The 18,490-nt window shown below is 44.4% G+C and overlaps 1 protein-coding gene across 1 annotated transcript; it reads right to left on the bottom strand.

Annotated features, from left to right (window-relative positions):
- Positions 1 to 12,892: 12,892 nt before the first annotated feature.
- Positions 12,893 to 18,019, bottom strand: LOC131501593 (uncharacterized). The gene is given in 6 exon segments (XM_058711907.1): positions 12,893 to 13,817; positions 14,142 to 15,034; positions 15,037 to 16,869; positions 16,872 to 17,230; positions 17,469 to 17,839; positions 17,930 to 18,019. Coding segments are annotated over 6 exon segments (3,957 nt in total). The 3' UTR covers positions 12,893 to 13,406.
- Between the last annotated feature and the right edge of the window lie 471 nt (positions 18,020 to 18,490).

Here is an 18,490-nt window from a genome sequence, read left to right as displayed (position 1 = left end):
GCCCCACGAATATCCAGTCTTAATGAAATAAAGAATAGATGGATATTTTCACACATTGCTTATATGTAATAACCCTATTTGGAGAAAAACAGGGCATTCAAAAGAATATTTGGTATTCAAAAGAATGATGACTGCAATGGATTGAAACACATCAAGAATATAATAATCTAAGCATTCCTACTACTAAAACACAAAAGCAAAACATTATCTTTTGAACTTCTAGGATACCAATTCATTCTGCAAGTTGGTAAAGGAAGAAAAGAATTAAGCATTTATCCTGCCTTTCCTTATCAACTCTATTTTGGGATACCCAAATTGCTGATGAAAGAAATTTCTTCTTTTCACAGAATTTCAGCAAAAGGAATTATAGGATTAGAAAATCACTATTTACAATACCTAATGAAGTAATAACTTTAGGCAGTGATTATCAGTGGCTGTTGAAAACATTTGGTGAAATAAGCAGACTGACAGCTTCTGGACCCACTGATCAATTTTAAGATCATACAAAGGGACAACCAGATGTTGGTTGATGTGATGTAATAGGCAGCATATCATTCCCAATGAAGTATTCATGCAAAAAAAAATTCTTTTAGCTTAATCAAATATCTCTAGAATAACAGAAAATATGGAGGCTAGAGAAATGTGTGAAATGTCATCATAAGGATGTGGTCAACCAAATCCAGTTTATGGGGAGTTTACAAGAGTGAAAAGTTAAGACATATATCAACCAAGACCTTCTTTGGATATTGATTTGAATAAATCAATATAATTTCAGACAATCAGGGGAGATTAACATAGACTGATTGTTGGATGATATTAATGTATTATTGTTCATGCTGTTAATTATGATAATAAAATTGTGTTTATGTTTTTTAATTTTAATTTTTTTAAGAATTTTTTTTAAACATTTATTCATTTTTGAAAGGCAGAGAGAGACAGAGTGCTAATGGGGAAGGGGCAGAGAGAGAGGGAGACACAGAATTTGAAGCAGGCTCTGGGCTCCAAGCTGTCAGCATGGAGCCCGATGCGGGGCTCAAACTCACAGACCGCAAGATCATGTCCTGAGCCAAAGTCAGCCAGCCAACTGACTGAACCACCTAGGCGCCCCATGCTCATGTTTTTTAAAAATCCTTATCAGTTAGAAATACATACTAAAAATGTTCATGTTAAAGGAGAGATTAAAATACTTCAGGGAAAAAAACCTTGGGATGAGGAATAGATACATAAAAGAAGAATGGCAAAATCTTCATGTCCATGGGATGCATTATACTCTTTGGTGTTTCATTGTTTAAATTTCCACAGTAAGGAGGTAAAGAAAGCAAAAGATCTTTCACCTTGACTTTGTAATTCTACTCCAGACAGCCCATTGTCAGAAAATAATTTAACATATAGGAAAATTCTTTACGCATAAGAATATCAATCCCACGAGCATTATGAATGCCAAAATTACAACAACCTAAATGTCAAACAACAGGGCCACAATTTTATCAACTAGATATGTCCCTTAAGGGACTATTATGTGACCATTAAAACACATGTTCATGAAGACTTGTAATTATATGACAAAGTGCTTGTGTGGAAATATCAAGTTCAAAAAAATAGGTCACAGGATTTTATATAAATTAGTATACCAGTCAGCTTTTGCCACATAACAAACCACTCCAAATTTAGTCACAAAGGTCACTTAAGTATTTATTATTTCCCTTGTTTTGTGTGTCTGGGTATTTTGCAGATGGGTCTGGATAGTCTGGGATGGCTCATTCTCACATTTGGCGGCTGGCAGGCTGATTGGTCTAAATGGGACCCATGTGGGACCGTTCATCTCTATTCCACGTGATCTCTCATCCTCCAAAAAGCTAGCCCAGTCTTCTTCTCACAGCACTTTCATGGGCCCAAAGAGCAGCAAAAGAACAAGTGTCAATGTGTGAGCACTATTCATGCCTCTGATTGCCTCACGTTTGCTAATGTCCCGTTGGCCAAAGCAAGTCAGGACAACCAAGCGCAGAGTCACCATGGTGGGGTGGTGGGGAGGAGGTGAGCAAGCTGGAGGTCTTTACTACAAGATTCTACTACAAGTATGGTCTCATCTATGATTTTTTTAAATACGAAATTTATTGTCAAATTGGTTTCCATACAACACCCAGTGCTCATCCCAACAGGTGCCCTCCTCAATGCCCATCACCCACTTTCCCCTCCCTCCCACCCCTCATCAACCCTCAGTTTATTCTCAGTTTTTAAGAGTCTCTTATGATTTGGCTCCCTCCCTCTCTTTTTTTTCTCCTTCCCCTCCTCCATGGTCTTCTGTTAAGTTTCTCAGGATCCACATAAGAAAGAAAACATATGGTATCTGTCTTTCTCTGTATGACTTATTTCAGTTAGCATAACACTCTCCAGTTCCATCCACATTGCTACAAAAGGCCAGATTTTATTCTTTCTCATTGTCAAGTAGTATTCCATTGTGTATATAAACCACAATTTCTTTATCCATTCATCAGTTGATGGACATTTAGGCTCTTTCCATAATTTGGCTATTGTTGAAAGTGCTGCTATAAACATTGGGGTACAAGTGCCCCTATGCCTCAGCACTCCTGTATCCCTTGGGTAAATTCCTAGCAGTGCTATTGCTGGGTCATAGGGTAGGTCTATTTTTAATTTTCTGAGGAACCTCCACACTGCTTTCCAGAGTGGCTGCACCAATTTGCATTCCCACCAACAGTGCAAGAGGGTTCCCGTTTCTCCACATCCTCTCCAGCATCTATAGTCTCCTGATTTCTTCATTTTGGCCACTCTGACTGGCATGAAGTGATATCTGAATGTGGTTTTGATTTGTATTTCCCTGATAAGGAGCGACGTTGAACATCTTTTCATGTGCCTGTTGGCCATCCGGATGTCTTCTTTAGAGAAGTGTCTATTCATGTTTTCTGCCCATTTCTTCACTGGGTTATTTGTTTTTCGGGTGTGGAGTTTGGTGAGCTCTTTATAGATTTTGGATACTAGCCCTTTGTCCGATATGTCATTTGCAAATATCTTTTCCCATTCCGTTGGTTGCCTTTTAGTTTTGTTGGTTGTTTCCTTTGCTGTGCAGAAGCTTTTTATCTTCATAAGGTCCCAGTAATTCATTTTTGCTTTTAATTCCCTTGCCTTTGGGGATGTGTTGAGTAAGAGATTGCTACGGCTGAGGTCAGAGAGGTCTTTTCCTGCTTTCTCCTCTAGGGTTTTGACGGTTTCCTGTCTCACATTCAGGTCCTTTATCCATTTTGAGTTTATTTTTGTGAATGGTGTGAGAAAGTGGTCTAGTTTCAACCTTCTGCATGTTGCTGTCCAGTTCTCCCAGCACCATTTGTTAAAGAGACTGTCTTTTTTCCATTGGATGTTCTTTCCTGCTTTGTCAAAGATGAGTTGGCCATACGTTTGTGGGTCTAGTTCTGGGGTTTCTATTCTATTCCATTGGTTTATGTGTCTGTTTTTGTGCCAATACCATGCTGTCTTGATGATGACAGCTTTGTAGTAGAGGCTAAAGTCTGGGATTGTGATGCCTCCTGCTTTGGTCTTCTTCTTCAAAATTACTTTGGCTATTCGGGGCCTTTTGTGGTTCCATATGAATTTTAGGATTGCTTGTTCTAGCTTCGAGAAGAATGCTGGTGCAATTTTGATTGGGATTGCATTGAATGTGTAGATAGCTTTGGGTAGTATTGACATTTTGACAATATTTATTCTTCCAATCCATGAGCAGGGAATGTCTTTCCATTTCTTTATATCTTCTTCAATTACCTTCATAAGCTTTCTATAGTTTTCAGCATACAGATCTTTTACATCTTTGGTTAGATTTATTCCTAGGTATTTTATGCTTCTTGGTGCAATTGTGAATGGGATCAGTTCCTTTATTTGTCTTTCTGTTGCTTCATTGTTAGTGTATAAGAATGCAACTGATTTCTGTACATTGATTTTGTATCCTGCAACTTTGCTGAATTCATGTATCGGTTCTAGCAGACTTTTGGTGGAGTCTGTCGGATTTTCCATGTATAATATCATGTCATCTGCAAAAAGCGAAAGCTTGACTTCATCTTTGCCAATTTTGATGCCTTTGATTTCCTTTTGTTGTCTGATTGCTGATGCTAGAACTTCCAACACTATGTTAAACAACAGCGGTGAGAGTGGGCATCCCTGTCGTGTTCCTGATCTCAGGGAAAAAGCTCTCAGTTTTTCCCCATTGAGGATGATGTTAGCTGTGGGCTTTTCATAAATGGCTTTTATGATCTTTAAGTATGTTCCTTCCATCCCGACTTTCTCAAGGGTTTTTATTAAGAAAGGGTGCTGGATTTTGTCAAAGGCCTTTTCTGCATCGATTGACAGGATTATATGGTTCTTCTCTTTTTTTTTTTGTTAATGTGATGTATCACGTTGATTGATTTGCGAATGTTGAACCAGCCCTGCATCCCAGGAATGAATCCACTTGATCATGGTGAATAATTCTTTTTATATGCTGTTGAATTCGATTTGCTAGTATCTTATTGAGAATTTTTGCATCCATATTCATCAGGGATATTGGCCTGTAGTTCTCTTTTTTTACTGGGTCTCTGTCTGGTTTAGGCACCAGAGTAATACTGGCTTCATAGAATGAGTCTGGAAGTTTTCCTTCCCTTTCTATTTCTTGGAATAGCTTGAGAAGGATAGGTATTATCTCTGCTTTAAACGTCTGGTAGAACTCCCCTGGGAAGCCATCTGGTCCTGGACTCTTATTTGTTGGGAGATTTTTGATAATTGATTCAATTTCTTCGCTGGTTATGGGTCTGTTCAAGCTTTCTATTGCCTCCTGATTGAGTTTTGGAAGAGTGTGGGTGTTTAGGAATGTGTCCATTTCTTCCAGGTTGTCCAATTTGTTGGCATATAATTTTTCATAGTATTCCCTGATAATTGTTTGTATCTCTGAGGGATTGGTTGTAATCATTCCATTTTCATTCATGATTTTATCTATTTGGGTCATCTCCCTTTTCTTTTTTTTTTTTTTTTTTTTTAATTTTTTTTTTCAACGTTTTTTATTTATTTTTGGGACAGAGAGAGACAGAGCATGAACGGGGGAGGGGCAGAGAGAGAGGGAGACACAGAATCAGAAACAGGCTCCAGGCTCCGAGCCATCAGCCCAGAGCCTGACGCGGGGCTCGAACTCACGGACCGCGAGATCGTGGCCTGGCTGAAGTCGGACGCTTAACCGACTGCGCCACCCAGGCGCCCCCTCCCTTTTCTTTTTGAGAAGCCTGGCTAGAGGTTTGTCAATTTTGTTTATTTTTTCAAAAAACCAACTCTTGGTTTCGTTGATCTGCTCTACAGTTTTTTTAGATTCTATATTGTTTATTTCTGCTCTGATCTTTGTTATTTCTCTTCTTCTGCTGGGTTTAGGCTGCCTTTGCTGTTCTGCTTCTATTTCCTTTAGATGTGCTGTTAGATTTTGTATTGGGGATTTTTCTTGTTTCTTGAGATAGGCCTGGATTGCAATGTATTTTCCTCTCAGGACTGCCTTCGCTGCGTCCCAAAGTGTTTGGATTGTTGTATTTTCATTTTCGTTTGTTTCCATATATTTTTTAATTTCTTCTCTAATTGCCTGGTTGACCCACTCATTCTTTAGTAGGGTGTTCTTTAACCTCCACGCTTTTGGAGGTTTTCCAGACTTTTTCCTGTGGTTGATTTCAAGCTGGCCTGAAAGTATGCATGGTATAATTTCAATTCTTGTAAACTTATGAAGGGCTGTTTTGTGACCCAGTATATGATCTATCTTGGAGAATGTTCCATGTGCACTCGAGAAGAAAGTATATTCTGTTGCTTTGGGATGCAGAGTTCTAAATATATCTGTCAAGTCCATCTGATCCAATGTATCATTCAGGGTCCTTGTTTCTTTATTGACCGTGTGTCTAGATGATCTATCCATTTCTGTAAGTGGAGTGTTAAAGTCCCCTGCAATTACCACATTCTTATCAATAAGGTTGCTTATGTTTGTGAGTAATTGTTTTATATATTTGGGGGCTCCGGTATTCGGCGCATAGACATTTATAATTGTTAGCTGTTCCTGATGGATAGACCCTGTAATTCTTATATAATGGCCTTCTTCATCTCTTGTTACAGCCTTTAATTTAAAGTCTAGTTTGTCTGATATAAGTATCGCTACTCCAGCTTTCTTTTGGCTTCCAGTGGCATGATAAATAGTTCTCCATCCCCTCACTCTCAATCTAAAGGTGTCCTCAGGTCTAAAATGAGTCTCTTGTAGACAGCAAATAGATGGGTCTTGTTTTTTTATCCATTCTGATACCCTATGTCTTTTGGTTGGCGCATTTAATCCATTCACATTCAGTGTTATTATAGAAAGATACGGGTTTAGAGTCATTGTGATGTCTGTATGTTTTTTGCTTGTAGCGATGTCTCTGGTACTTTGTCTCACAGGATCCCCCTTAGGATCTCTTGTAGGGCTGGTTTAGTGGTGACAAATTCCTTCAGTTTTTTTTTGTTTGGGAAGACCTTTATCTCTCCTTCTATTCTAAGTGACAGACTTGCTGGATAAAGGATTCTCGGCTGCATATTTTTTCTGTTTAGCACACTGAAGATATCATGCCAAGCCTTTCTGGCCTGCCAAGTTTCAAAAGAGAGATCAGTCACGAGTCTTATAGGTCTTCCTTTATACATGAGGGCACGTTTATCCCTTGCTGCTTTCAGAATTTTCTCTTTATCCTTGTATTTTGCCAGTTTCACTATGATATGTCGTGCAGAAGATCGATTCAAGTTACATCTGAAGGGAGTTCTCTGTGCCTCTTGGATTTCAATGCCTTTTTCCTTCCCCAGTTCAGGGAAGTTCTCAGCTATTTTTTCTTCAAGTACCCCTTCAGCACCTTTCCCTCTCTCTTCCTCCTCTGGGATACCAATTATGCGTATATTATTTCTTTTTAGTGTATCACTTAGTTCTCTAATTTACCCCTCATACTCCTGGATTTTTTTATCTCTCTTTCTCTCAGCTTCCTCTTTTTCCATAACTTTATCTTCTAGTTCACCTATTCTCTCCTCTGCCTCTTCAAGTCGAGCTGTCGTGGTTTCCATTTTGTTTTGCATTTCGTTTAAAGCGCTTTTCAGCTCCTCGTGACTGTTCCTTAGTCCCTTGATCTCTGTAGCAAGAGATTCTCTGCTGTCTTCGGTACTGTTTCCAAGCCCAGCGATTAATTTTATGACTATTATTCTAAATTCACTTTCTGTTATATTATTTAAATCCTTTTTGATCAGTTCATTAGCTGTTGTTATTTCCGGGAGATTCTTCTGAGGGGAATTCTTCCGTTTGGTCACTTTGGATAGTCCCTGGAGTTGTGTGGACCTGCAGGGCACTTCCCCTGTGCTGTGGTGTATAACTGGAGTCGGTGGGCGGGGCCGCAGTGAGACCTGACGTCTGTCCCCAGCCCACCGCTGGGGCCACAGTCAGACTGGTGTGTGCCTTCTCTTCCCCTCTCCTAGGGGCGGGATTCACCGTGGGGTGGCGTGGCCCGTCTGGGCTACTTGCACACTGCCAGGCTTGTGGTGCTGGGGATCTGCCGTATTAGCTGGGGTGGGTAGGCAAGGTGCACGGGGGCGGGAGCGGCAGGCTTAGCTCGCTTCTCCTTAGGTGATCCACTTCAGGAGGGGCCTTGTGGCAGCGGGAGGGAGTCAGACCCGCTGCCGGAGGGGTGGCTCCGCAGAAGCACCGCGTTGGGTGTTTGCGCGGAGCGAGCAAGTTCCCTGGCAGGGACCGGTTCCCTTTGGGATTTTGGCTGGGGATGGGCAGGGGAGATGGCGCTGGCGAGCGCCTTTGTTCCCCGCCAAGCTGAGCTCTGCCGTCCGGGGGCTCAGCAGCTCTCCCTCCCTCTGTCCTCCAGCCTTCCCGCTTTCCGAGCAGAGCTGTTAGCTTCTGACCTCCCAGACGCTACGTCGCGCTTGCTGTCGGAACACAGTCCGTCCGGCCCCTCCGCTTTTGCCGGCCAGACTCGGGGGCTCCGCTTGGCCGGCGAGCCGCCCCTCCGCCCCGGCTCCCTCCCGCCGGTCCGTGGAGCGCGCACCGCCTCGCCGCCCTTCCTCCCCTCCTCCGTGGGCCTCTCGTCTGCGCTTGGCTCCGGAGACTCCGTTCTGCTAATCCTCTGGCGGTTTTCTGGGTTCTTTAGGCAGGTGTTGGTGGAATCTAAGTGATCGGCAGGAGGCGCGGTGAGCCCAGCGTCCTCCTACGCCGCCATCTTCCTATACCATCTGGATGTCTTCTTTAGAGAAGTGTCTATTCATGTGTTCTGCCCATTTCTTCACTGGATTATTTGTTTTTTGGGTGTGGAGTTTGGTGAGCTCTTTATAGATTTTGGATACTAGCCCTTTGTCTGATATGTCATTTGCAAATATCTTTTCTCATTCCGTTGGTTTGCCTTTTAGTTTCCTTTGCAGTGCAGATTTTATCTTGGTGAGGTCCCAATAGTTCATTTTTGCTTTTAATTCCCTTGCCTTTGGAGATGTGTCAAGTAAGAAATTGCTGAGGCTGAGGTCAGAGAGGTTTTTCCCTGCTTTCTCCTCCAGGGTTTTGGTGGCTTCCTGTCTCACATTCAGGTCCTTTATTCATTTTGAGTTTATTTTGTGAATGGTGTAAGAAAGTGGTCTAGTTTCATTCTTCTGCATGTTGCTGTCCAGTTCTCCCAGCACCATTTGTTAAAGAGACTGTCTTTTGTCCATTGGACAGTCTTTCCTGCTTCATCAAAGATTAGTTGGCCATATTTTTGTGGGTCCAATTCTGGAGTCTCTATTCTATTCCATTGGTCTATGTGTCTGTTTTTGTGCCAATACCATACTGTCTTGGTGATTACAGCTTTGTAGTAGAGGCTAAAGTCTGGGATTGTGATGCCTCCTGCTTTGGTCTTCTTCTTCAATATTACTTTGGCTATTCGGGGCCTTTTGTGGTTCCATACAAATTTTAGGGTTGCTTTTTCTAGCTTTGAGAAGAATGCTGGTGCAATTTTGATTGGGATTGCATTGAATGTGTAGATAGCTTTGGGTACTATTGATATTTTAACAATATGTATTCTTCCAATCCATGAGCATGGAATGTTTTTCCATTTCTTTATATCTTCTTCAATTTCCTTCATAAGTTTTCTGTAGTTTTCAACATACAGATCTTTTACATCTTTGGTTAGGTTTTTTTCCTAGGTATTTTATGATTCTTGGTCATCTATGATTTTTAAATCTGTGTATTGGAGCACCTGCGTGGCTCAGTCTGTTAAGCATCCAGCTTAGGCTCAGATCATGATCTCACATGGGTTTGAGCCCTGCATTGGGCTCTATGCTGACAGCTCAGAGCCTGGAGCCTACTTTGGATTCTGTGTCTCCCTCTCTCTTTGCCCCTTCCCCACTCATGCTCTCTCTGTCTCTTGAAAATAAATAAAAACGTTTAAATTTTTTTTAATAAAAAAAATAAAAACTGCATATTAATAAAACCAAAAGGAACTGTCAAAATGTTAACAGTGACCCTTTCTGAGTGGCATTTTTCTTTACATTTTAATATTGTGTGGCATGTTCTAATGTGTTTGTAATAATATGTTTTTTTTTATCATGGGAAAGTATTAAGTTGAAAGAAAGAAAGGAAAAGAGAGAAGGAAAGAAGAAAGAGAGAAAGAGCATAGGGGGAAGAATTGAGGGAGGAAAGGAAGAAAGAACTCCTAAAACTGATTTACAGCTGGAAGGCTGGTTGCTTTCCAGGGACCGAATTTTCCCGAATAGTGAAGCTGGGACATGCAATAAAATCTGAGTGGTGTCTCTCTCTGTCTCTCTCTCTCTCTGTCTCTTCCTTCCCCCCCTCCCTCCTGGGTTGTTAGAATTTCAGAGGGCCACAAATAGCATCTAGTCCAGTTATTTTCTTCAGTGTCCACTTGACAAGACTTCTGCTCTAAGTCTCTATGTGTTGGGGCCTTGGCTTCACCCCACACTTTGGATGGTCTATTCCAATGCATGCTCTGATGCAGGAGAAGAGCTGTGCTCATGGGAGACTCCTTTGGTGTGCAGCAGGATGGGGTGGGAGAAAGGGCAGCAGGATCTCCTGATGTTGCAGCTGGTACAGTCACTTAGAAAAGTCTGGCAGGTCCTGAAATACCTAAACATTGAGTCACCACATGACCCAGCAATTCCACTCCTAGGTACTCACCCAAAAGAGATGAAAACATATATCCCCACAAAAACTTGTACACAAATGTTCGTAGCAGCATTATTCACAATAGCTAAAAGGTGGAAACAATCCAATGTCTGTCAGCTGACAAGTGGCTAAACAAAATGTAGCATATTCAGGGTCGCCTGGGTGGCTCAGTTGGTTAAGCTTCTGACTTTGGATCAGGTCATGATCTTTTGGTTTGTGAGTTCGAGCCCCACATCAGGCTCTGTGCTGACAGCTCGGAGCCTGGAGCCTGCTTCAGATTCTGTGTCTCCCTCTCTCTCTGCCCCTCCCCTGCTCATGCTCTGTCTCTCTCTGTCTCAAAAAATAAATAAAACATTAAAAAAATTTTTTTAAATAAAAAACTTTTAAAAATGTATCATATTCATATGATGAAATATTATTTGGTTATAAAAAGGAATAAAGCACTAATTCATGTTACCATGTTGGTGAACCTTGAAAACTTTGTGCTGAGAGAAGCTAGTCACAAAAGACCACATATTATATTATTCCATTCATTTGAAATGTCTCTAATAGAGAAATCTATGGAATAGATTAGTGTTTATGACTAGGAAGAGATGTGGATGAGGAGTGAGAAGTAAAGGGTACAGTGTTTCTTTTCTAGGTGATGAAAATGTTCTAAAATTGATATGATGATTCTTTTAGTGTTCCCAGACCCAATTCCAATGTGCGTGGGGGAAACACTTTGGACACCAACAGGACACCAACAGGATGTCTCTAGTGACAAACACTACCTGGAGATTAGATTCCAACAGGTTAAGGGCTCAATCCTGTACAATTGCCCCCCAGCCCCCATTTCAGATGCTAGTTGCAAGCCCCAGGCTGTTACCTGTGCTTCTAACCCACTACGAGTTGAAGGTTCTAACAATCTCAAGTTAATTAATTTGCTAGAGCAGCTCACACAACTCAGGCAAACACTTAATTTACTAGCTTATTAAAGGGTGATAAAGGATACAAATCAACAGCCAGATGAAGAGACACACAGCGGGGGACTGAAACTTCTACCCCTCTAACCACATGGTTGGTCCTTCTGGCAAACAGCCCCTACCCTTGGGTGGGGTCTAAAAATGTTGTGTTCATTAACATAACAAAAGACACATTTATGAATTTCAGCACTTAGGAAATTCCAAGGGTTTTGGGAGCTGTGAGCCAGGAACTGTGGATAAAGACCAAACATATCTGAGAAAAATATTTTGGTCATCTGAATGACCAAATTTATATTTCTTATAAATCACAACATTGCAGTGATGGTTGCACATCTCCCCCGAATATACGAAAAACCACTGAGTGGTATGGGTGAATTGTATGCTGTATGAATTTTATCTCAGTAAAGCTGTTCTTAAAAAGAAGAGCTATGATGATAGGGGCATCCATATGGTCTGTGACAGCAAATCAAGGGAAACCAGAAAAGGGCCCGATCACTCCAGGTGAGGATGGTCAAGGGAGGAGTGTTTCAATGAGGCCTTAAAACCTAACAGGAAGGAGGGCACCTGGGCGGCTCCGTTGGTTAAGCATCTGACTTCGACTTAGGTCATGATCTTACAACTTAGGAGTTCGAACCCCGTGTCAGGCTCTGTGCTGACAGCTCGGAGACTGGAGCCTGCTTTCGATTCTGTGTCTTCCTCTCTCACTACTCCTCCCCCACTTTGCACCCCCCCCCCCCCCCCCCCCGCCAAGAATAAATGAACATTAAAACCTAATGGGAAGGAAGAGGAGGTAAGAAGATTCTCAGGGTGAAGATTGCGATCTGGAACACAGGAATACAGGTGGGAAATTGGGGAACGTGTTGTGGGTGGCTAACTTGTGAACACTTGGGTGAAACAGACAGGAGAGGGTAACAGGAACATTCTTGTTTGAATGCTACTGCTGTGGGCTGGCTTCAGATTTGTTAAATATTTAAAGCCAGCTCTTTGATGCTTGGGTACTTTAGGGAATTCTCTGAGGAACTCCTTTCCTCAATCACTGGGTATAGGGCAAATGCACATCTCCTTCTATAAAATTCTCTTCAAAAAAAAAAATTATCTTAATTCCCAACATTGAAGCAAAGAATTAAGACGAAAATAACTACTTTTCAGAAACCTTATACGTTTTGCATTTGGTCTAGTCTAGCATTTTTCAACCTTAGAGCCACAGACGTTTTGGGCTGGCCAGTCTGTCGTGGGGGCTTTCCTGTGCACTGTAGGACGTGTAGCAGTACAACTGGCCTCTACCGGTTAGATGGTTAACACCATCCCTTTCCCCAGTTGACCACCAAAAACATCTGTAGACATTTCTCACTGCCAAATGTCCCCTAGGGTGGGTAGTGACAAAATTGCCCCAGATTAAGAACCACTGACCTAGGCCCTTGCTACTGTAATGCCTGAAGTTCCAAAATCTCCCACAAAAGACCACCAGAGTCGTAAGTCAAAGCCAAGCGGCAAGGGTCGTTTATTGCAGGTTCGAACCTGGTCCTCTGCGCACTCGCCGGTGACACAAGAGGCCACGATTAGGGTTGGTATAGCGTTTTTATAGACAGAGACAAATAGCACAGGGGAGGTTTTTACTTTCGGTGGGAGGAAGAAAGGGGGAAGGGGGTAGGTGAGGAATGTGCTAAGCAAGCAGGTTTACAGAAGCGAGAAATGCCGGTTAGTTTGTATACACTCATTCCATTACATATCAGACTACATTTAGGAAGTTTTACAGCCCATTCTACAGCGGGTTACAATCAGGAAAGGTCTCACAATGCTCATAGCAAACAGCAAGCAAAACGGACTTCTCAGCAATTGTATTTCTTATCAAAGATCCATAATAAGCAGAAAAGAGAACCTAGCTTTAAACTAAGGCAGGGCTGTCATTTGGATTCAAAGCTGTTCCTTTCATTCCCCCCTTTTCCTTGTACCTAAAGAGCCAATCTTGGATCTTCAGTTTTCGATTTGTAATGTCTCGAGCGGTTGGTACTGAGTTCGTAAGACCATTAATTGTACAGCATTGAACCTGTCTTGGACAAAATTAATAATTTTGTTTATGATGCAGCGGCCTAATGTGAGAGCGAGAAGTAGAATGGCCAGAGGCCCGAGTAAAGCGGAGAGCAGGATAGTATTATAGACTTCCTGGGTTTTTAAATTAGAAACCTCCCAAGTTAAAGTATAGGGTATGTGGGGGTTGCCTGCAATACTTATGAGTCCGTAGGAGGTGAACAGGAGCACGCTAATGAGTGTTCCTCCGATCATTGTGGGTCCAGAGCTGCAGCAACAGTCTTGGTATGGGACACCCAGGCCTTTGGTCTCAGCCGGTTTTCGGGGTCAGGTTTTCGACGCAGAGTCAATTTTAAAGGATGGGTCTTACTCTGGTCAACCGTCCAGGCAGTGTTGGCTTCCGGCACGAAGTCTTCTCGAACCGCAAAGGGATCAGCTGGTCGGGCATGGGTGTAATGGATCCAGGTAGCAATCCCGTCGACTTTGAGAGCAGTGGGTGTGGTTAGGATCACAATGTAGGGTCCCTTCCACCGTGGCTGGAGGGTCTCTTGCTTGTGTCTCCGCACGTATACCCAATCTCCGGGTCGGTAGTGATGCGGCTCAGGAGGGGGCCCGTTCTCATAAATGGCTCTCAATCTGGGCCAAACTTCCTGGTGGGTGTGCTGGAGTTCCCTCAGGGAAATAAGAAGTTTATGATCATCAAATTCAGTTAACACATTAGACTGTAGGTTGGGAATTATGGGGGGGGGGGGCACTCCATACATGATTTCAAAGGGGGTTAATCCCAGTTTGTAAGGGGAGTTCCGCACCCTGAACAGAGCGTAGGGGAGTAAGACTACCCAATTAGCGCCAGTCTCTATGGTCAATTTAGTTAAGGTCTCTTTTAGAGTTTTATTCATTTTTTCTACCTGTCCTGAGCTTTGGGGTCTATATGCACAATGTAGTTTCCAATCAGCCCCAATAAACTGCACTATCCCTTGTATTACCTTTGAAATGAATGCTGGTCCGTTGTCTGATCCTATTAGGGTAGGGAATCTGTACCTGGGTATGATGTTTTCTAACATTTTCTTTGCTACTACCTGCATAGTCTCATGCTTGGTGGGGAAGGCCTCTGTCCATCCTGAAAAGGTATCTATAAACACTAACAAATATTTATATCCATATTTTCCAGGCTTTACCTTGGTGAAGTCTACTTCCCAATAGGCTCCCGGCCTGGTTCCGCAGGTTCTGGAGCCAGGGTTTTTCCCGTGGTTGGCGGTGTTAGTTAATTGACAAGCTTTACAGCTAGTAACTATTATTAAGTCTTGCATTTTTCTTGTGCCCATATGAGTGGCTCGGTGCATCTTGGATAAGACTTTATTTTTCATTTCTTCTGGGAGGATTATGCTACAGTCTGCTGCTCTCCACCATCCGTTAAGGCACTGAGTTAAAGGTAATTTTTGGATCCAGTTTAGGTCTTCTTTAGTGTAGGCGGGATTTTCTGGTAAACTAGCTGAACCGGGGTCTGGTAGGGTGGTCATTAAAGCACAGTCCACCTGTAAGGCCGCCTCTCGGGCCACCTGGTCAGCCAAATTATTTCCTCTGGCCACCGGTGTGACCGGTTTTTGGTGGCCTGGGCAATGTATGATGGCTAGTCGTTTAGGCAGCCAGAGTGCCTTTAAAAGAGCCAATATTTCTTCTTTGTTTTTGATAGTTTTCCCCTCTGCAGTTAACAGTCCCCTCTCTCTGTATATAGCTCCATGTGTGTGGGCCGTAGCAAAAGCATATCTGCTGTCGGTATACTCGTTTAGTTTCTTGTCTTTTCCCAAAGTCAGTGCCTTGGTTAAGGCCACAAGTTCAGCTCGTTGGGCAGAGGTGCCAGCTGGCAAAGGCTCTGCCTAGTCTCGATTTCAGTTGTGACTGCTGCCCCCGCGTACCTTTGACCCTGATGTACAAAGCTGCTGCCGTCAGTGAACCAGGTAACCTCGGCGTCTGGCAGCGGGTGATCCTGTAAATCTTCCCGAACTCCATGAACCTATGCCAATATCTCAGCGCAGTCATGGAGGGGAGTATCCAAGTCCGGGTCTGGTAACAGGGAGGCAGGGTTTAGTGTTCGGGGGGGAGCATAAATGATTCTGAGGGGATTTAATAATAGTCCCTGGTAGTGAACCAGTCGGGCGTTACTTATCCATCGGTCAGGAGGTTGTTTGAGGACTCCCTCGATGGCATGAGGGGTTGTAACATGTAACTCTTGTCCTATAGTTAACTTATCAGCATCCTTTACCATTAGAGCTGTAGCAGCGATCATACGGAGGCAAGGGGGCCAGCCAGCCGCTACTGGGTCTAGTCTTTTTGAAAGATAGGCAATGGGCCTGGGCCATGGACCAAGGAGTTGCGTTAGCACTGCTTTGGCTACACCCTTGTTTTCATCTACGAAGAGATGAAAGGGTTTGGAGACATCGGGGAGCCCTAAGGCTGGCGCCGACAATAGGGCGAGTTTGATTTGCTGGAAAGCCTGCTCAGTTTTCTCTGTCCACTCAAAGGGCGCCTGTTCTCGGGTGACCAGGTAAAGAGGCTTAGCTATCTCGGTGAACCGAGGTATCCACAAGCGGCAGAACCCGGCCGATCCCAGGAATTCTCTTACCTGCCTTCGCGTTGTGGGTCGGGGGATGCGGAGGACGGTTTCCTTCCGTGCATCAGTGAGCCATCGTTGGCCTTCTCTTAACAGATACCCCAAGTAGGTTACCTCGGATCTGCAAATTTGGGCTTTCTTTGCTGAAGCCCAGTACCCCAGGGCACCAAGTGTCCGGAGGAGATTTTTGGTGCCTTGCAAGCAAGCTTCGGCAGTCTCAGCGGCGATTAAAAGATCGTCAAAGTACTGCAAGAGAGTCACTTTGGGGTTTTGATTCCAGTACTCACCCAGATCCTCGTGAAGTGCCTCATCGAACAAGGTGGGTGAGTTTTTAAATCCTTGGGGGAGCCGGGTCCAGGTGAGTTGCCCTTTTATGCCTCTCTCAGGATGGGACCACTCGAAGGCGAAGAGCTCTTGACTTTTGGGGGCCAGAGGCAGGCTGAAAAAAGCATCTTTTAAATCAAGGACAGTATACCATTGTCTTTCTGGGCTGAGGGCACTTAGGAGGGTATAGGGGTTGGGTACTGTTGGGTGTATGTCCATGACTCGGCGGTTAACTTCTCTCTGATCTTGTACCGGACGATAGTCCGCACTGTTAGGTTTTCGTACAGGGAGCAGGGGGGTGTTCCAGGCTGAATGGCAGGGACGCAAGATGCCTAAGTCTAGGGGGTGATGGATATGTGGCGTGATGCCATTTCTGGCCTCCATTGACATCGGGTATTGTCGGACCCGAACTGGATCTGCCCCCGGTTTCAGCTCTATGAATAGAGCTGGGCGATGTTTAGCCAACCCCATACCCCCGGTTTCAGCCCATGCTCCTGGAAACTGTTGGAGCCAGGGCTCTATGTTTTGACTTTGTGAGGGTGGCCCCTGGTGGAGTCGATATTCATCTTCTAATCTTAGAGTAAGTGTGGTAATGGGTTGGTTGTGAGGGCCAGTCACTTGGGGGCCCCCTGGCGTAAAATGAATTTGGGCCCCCATTTTAGTGAGTAAGTCTCTTTTTAATAAGGGGCATGGGCTGTCGGGGATGACTAGGAAGGAATGGGTGACCTTTCCATTTCCTAGGTCCACAGTCCTCTGGGTGGTCCAGGGATATTTTTTATTCCGGTAGCCCCTTGGACCCAGGAAGATTTTTGAGAAATTTTTCCATGGGGCCTGATCAAGACCGAATGTTGTGCTCCTGTGTCAACTAGAAATTGAACTGGGTTCCCCTCCACTTGTAGCGTTACCCTAGGTTCGGGGATGGGATCCGAACCCCGTCCCCCCTATTCTGCATCTTGAGTGAAGAGGGCGGGTGTGGTTTGTGGCTGCCACGGTTTTTGATCATGACGTGGCTTTTTCTTTTTAGGGCATTCTCGGGCCCAATGGCTTTTTTCTTTGCAATAGGCACATTGGTCCTTATCTAGGGGCTTTTGGACAACAGCGGCCAGGACTTTGGTCATTTTCTCGGTGGCTTTAAGTTGCCTGTCCTTTGGGGCGCCTGGGTGGCGCAGTCGGTTAAGCGTCCGACTTCAGCCAGGTCACGATCTCGCGGTCCGTGAGTTCGAGCCCCGCATCAGGCTCTGGGCTGATGGCTCGGAGCCTGGAGCCTGTTTCCGATTCTGTGTCTCCCTCTCTCTCTGCCCCTCCCCCATTCATGCTCTGTCTCTCTCTGTCCCAAAAATAAATAAAAAATGTTGAAAAAAAAAAAAAATTAAGTTGCCTGTCCTCTGGAGTCTCTCTATTATTAAGGACGCGCTGGGCAATGCGGAGTAAGTCCTGAATCTGTTTTCCCTCCAGGTCCTCTAGTTTCTGGAGTTTCTTTTTAATATCAGTGGCTGCCTGATTTACAAAGGCCATTACAACAGCAGCTTGATTTTCAGGGGCCTCGGGGTTCATGGGGGTATACTGTCTGAAGGTTTCCATTAATCTTTCTAAATAAGTGGCAGGGCTCTCTGTCTTACCTTGTATCACTGAATACACTTTTGCCAAATTAGTGGGCTTGCGTGCAGCAGCCCGGAGACCCGCCATTAGAGTCTGGCGATAAATGCGTAGCCGTCCCCTACCTTCTGCCGTGTTGTAGTCCCAGCCATCCTGTGGGGGTCAGGTCAAGGGAAAAGCTGCATTAATGAGATCAAGGTTAGCAGTGGGTTGGCCGTCATCTCCAGGAACCAGCTTTCTTGCTTCCAGTTGAATTCTTTCTCGCTCCTCGGTGGTGAACAGGATTCGGAGGAGCTGCTGACAATCATCCCAGGTGGGTTGGTGGGTAAACATAACGCTAAGAGACTTATTAAATCTTTAGGGTTGTCAGAAAATGAGGCATTCTGGGTTTTCCAGTTATATAGGTCACTGGTAGAGAAGGGCCAGTATTGAAGTCGGGGGTTCCCCGTCTCATCGGGAGGCCCTATTGCCCGTAAGGGTAAAGCTACGGTGGAGTCAGGAAGGCGGAGTCCTGGCTCATGTGGGGCCCGCCTACGGGTATGTCCGGCGGCCCTTGGACTTTGCCCCCACTAGGCTTGGGCGCGGGTTGAGCCTCCCTATTCTCTAGTTCTCCTATGGGCTGGGCTACGGGAGGCTCTGCCGGCGCAGCAGGGATAGGGGCAGCTTGCGGAATAAGAGGAGGAACCTGGTAAGGGGGAGGGTCAAGGGAAAGTAAATCTCGGTTGTCGGGGAGAACAGGGGGTGCAGTTGGAGTTGGCGGCTTGGGAGGGTTGATAGGTTTAGCCGCTAGGATTTGGCATGACT

This window comes from Neofelis nebulosa, chromosome 18 (assembly GCF_028018385.1).
Source record: "Neofelis nebulosa isolate mNeoNeb1 chromosome 18, mNeoNeb1.pri, whole genome shotgun sequence".
Lineage (NCBI taxonomy): Eukaryota > Metazoa > Chordata > Mammalia > Carnivora > Felidae > Neofelis > Neofelis nebulosa.
The sequence above is the reverse complement of the archived record's forward strand: the minus strand, read 5'-3'. Positions and strand labels throughout refer to the sequence as shown.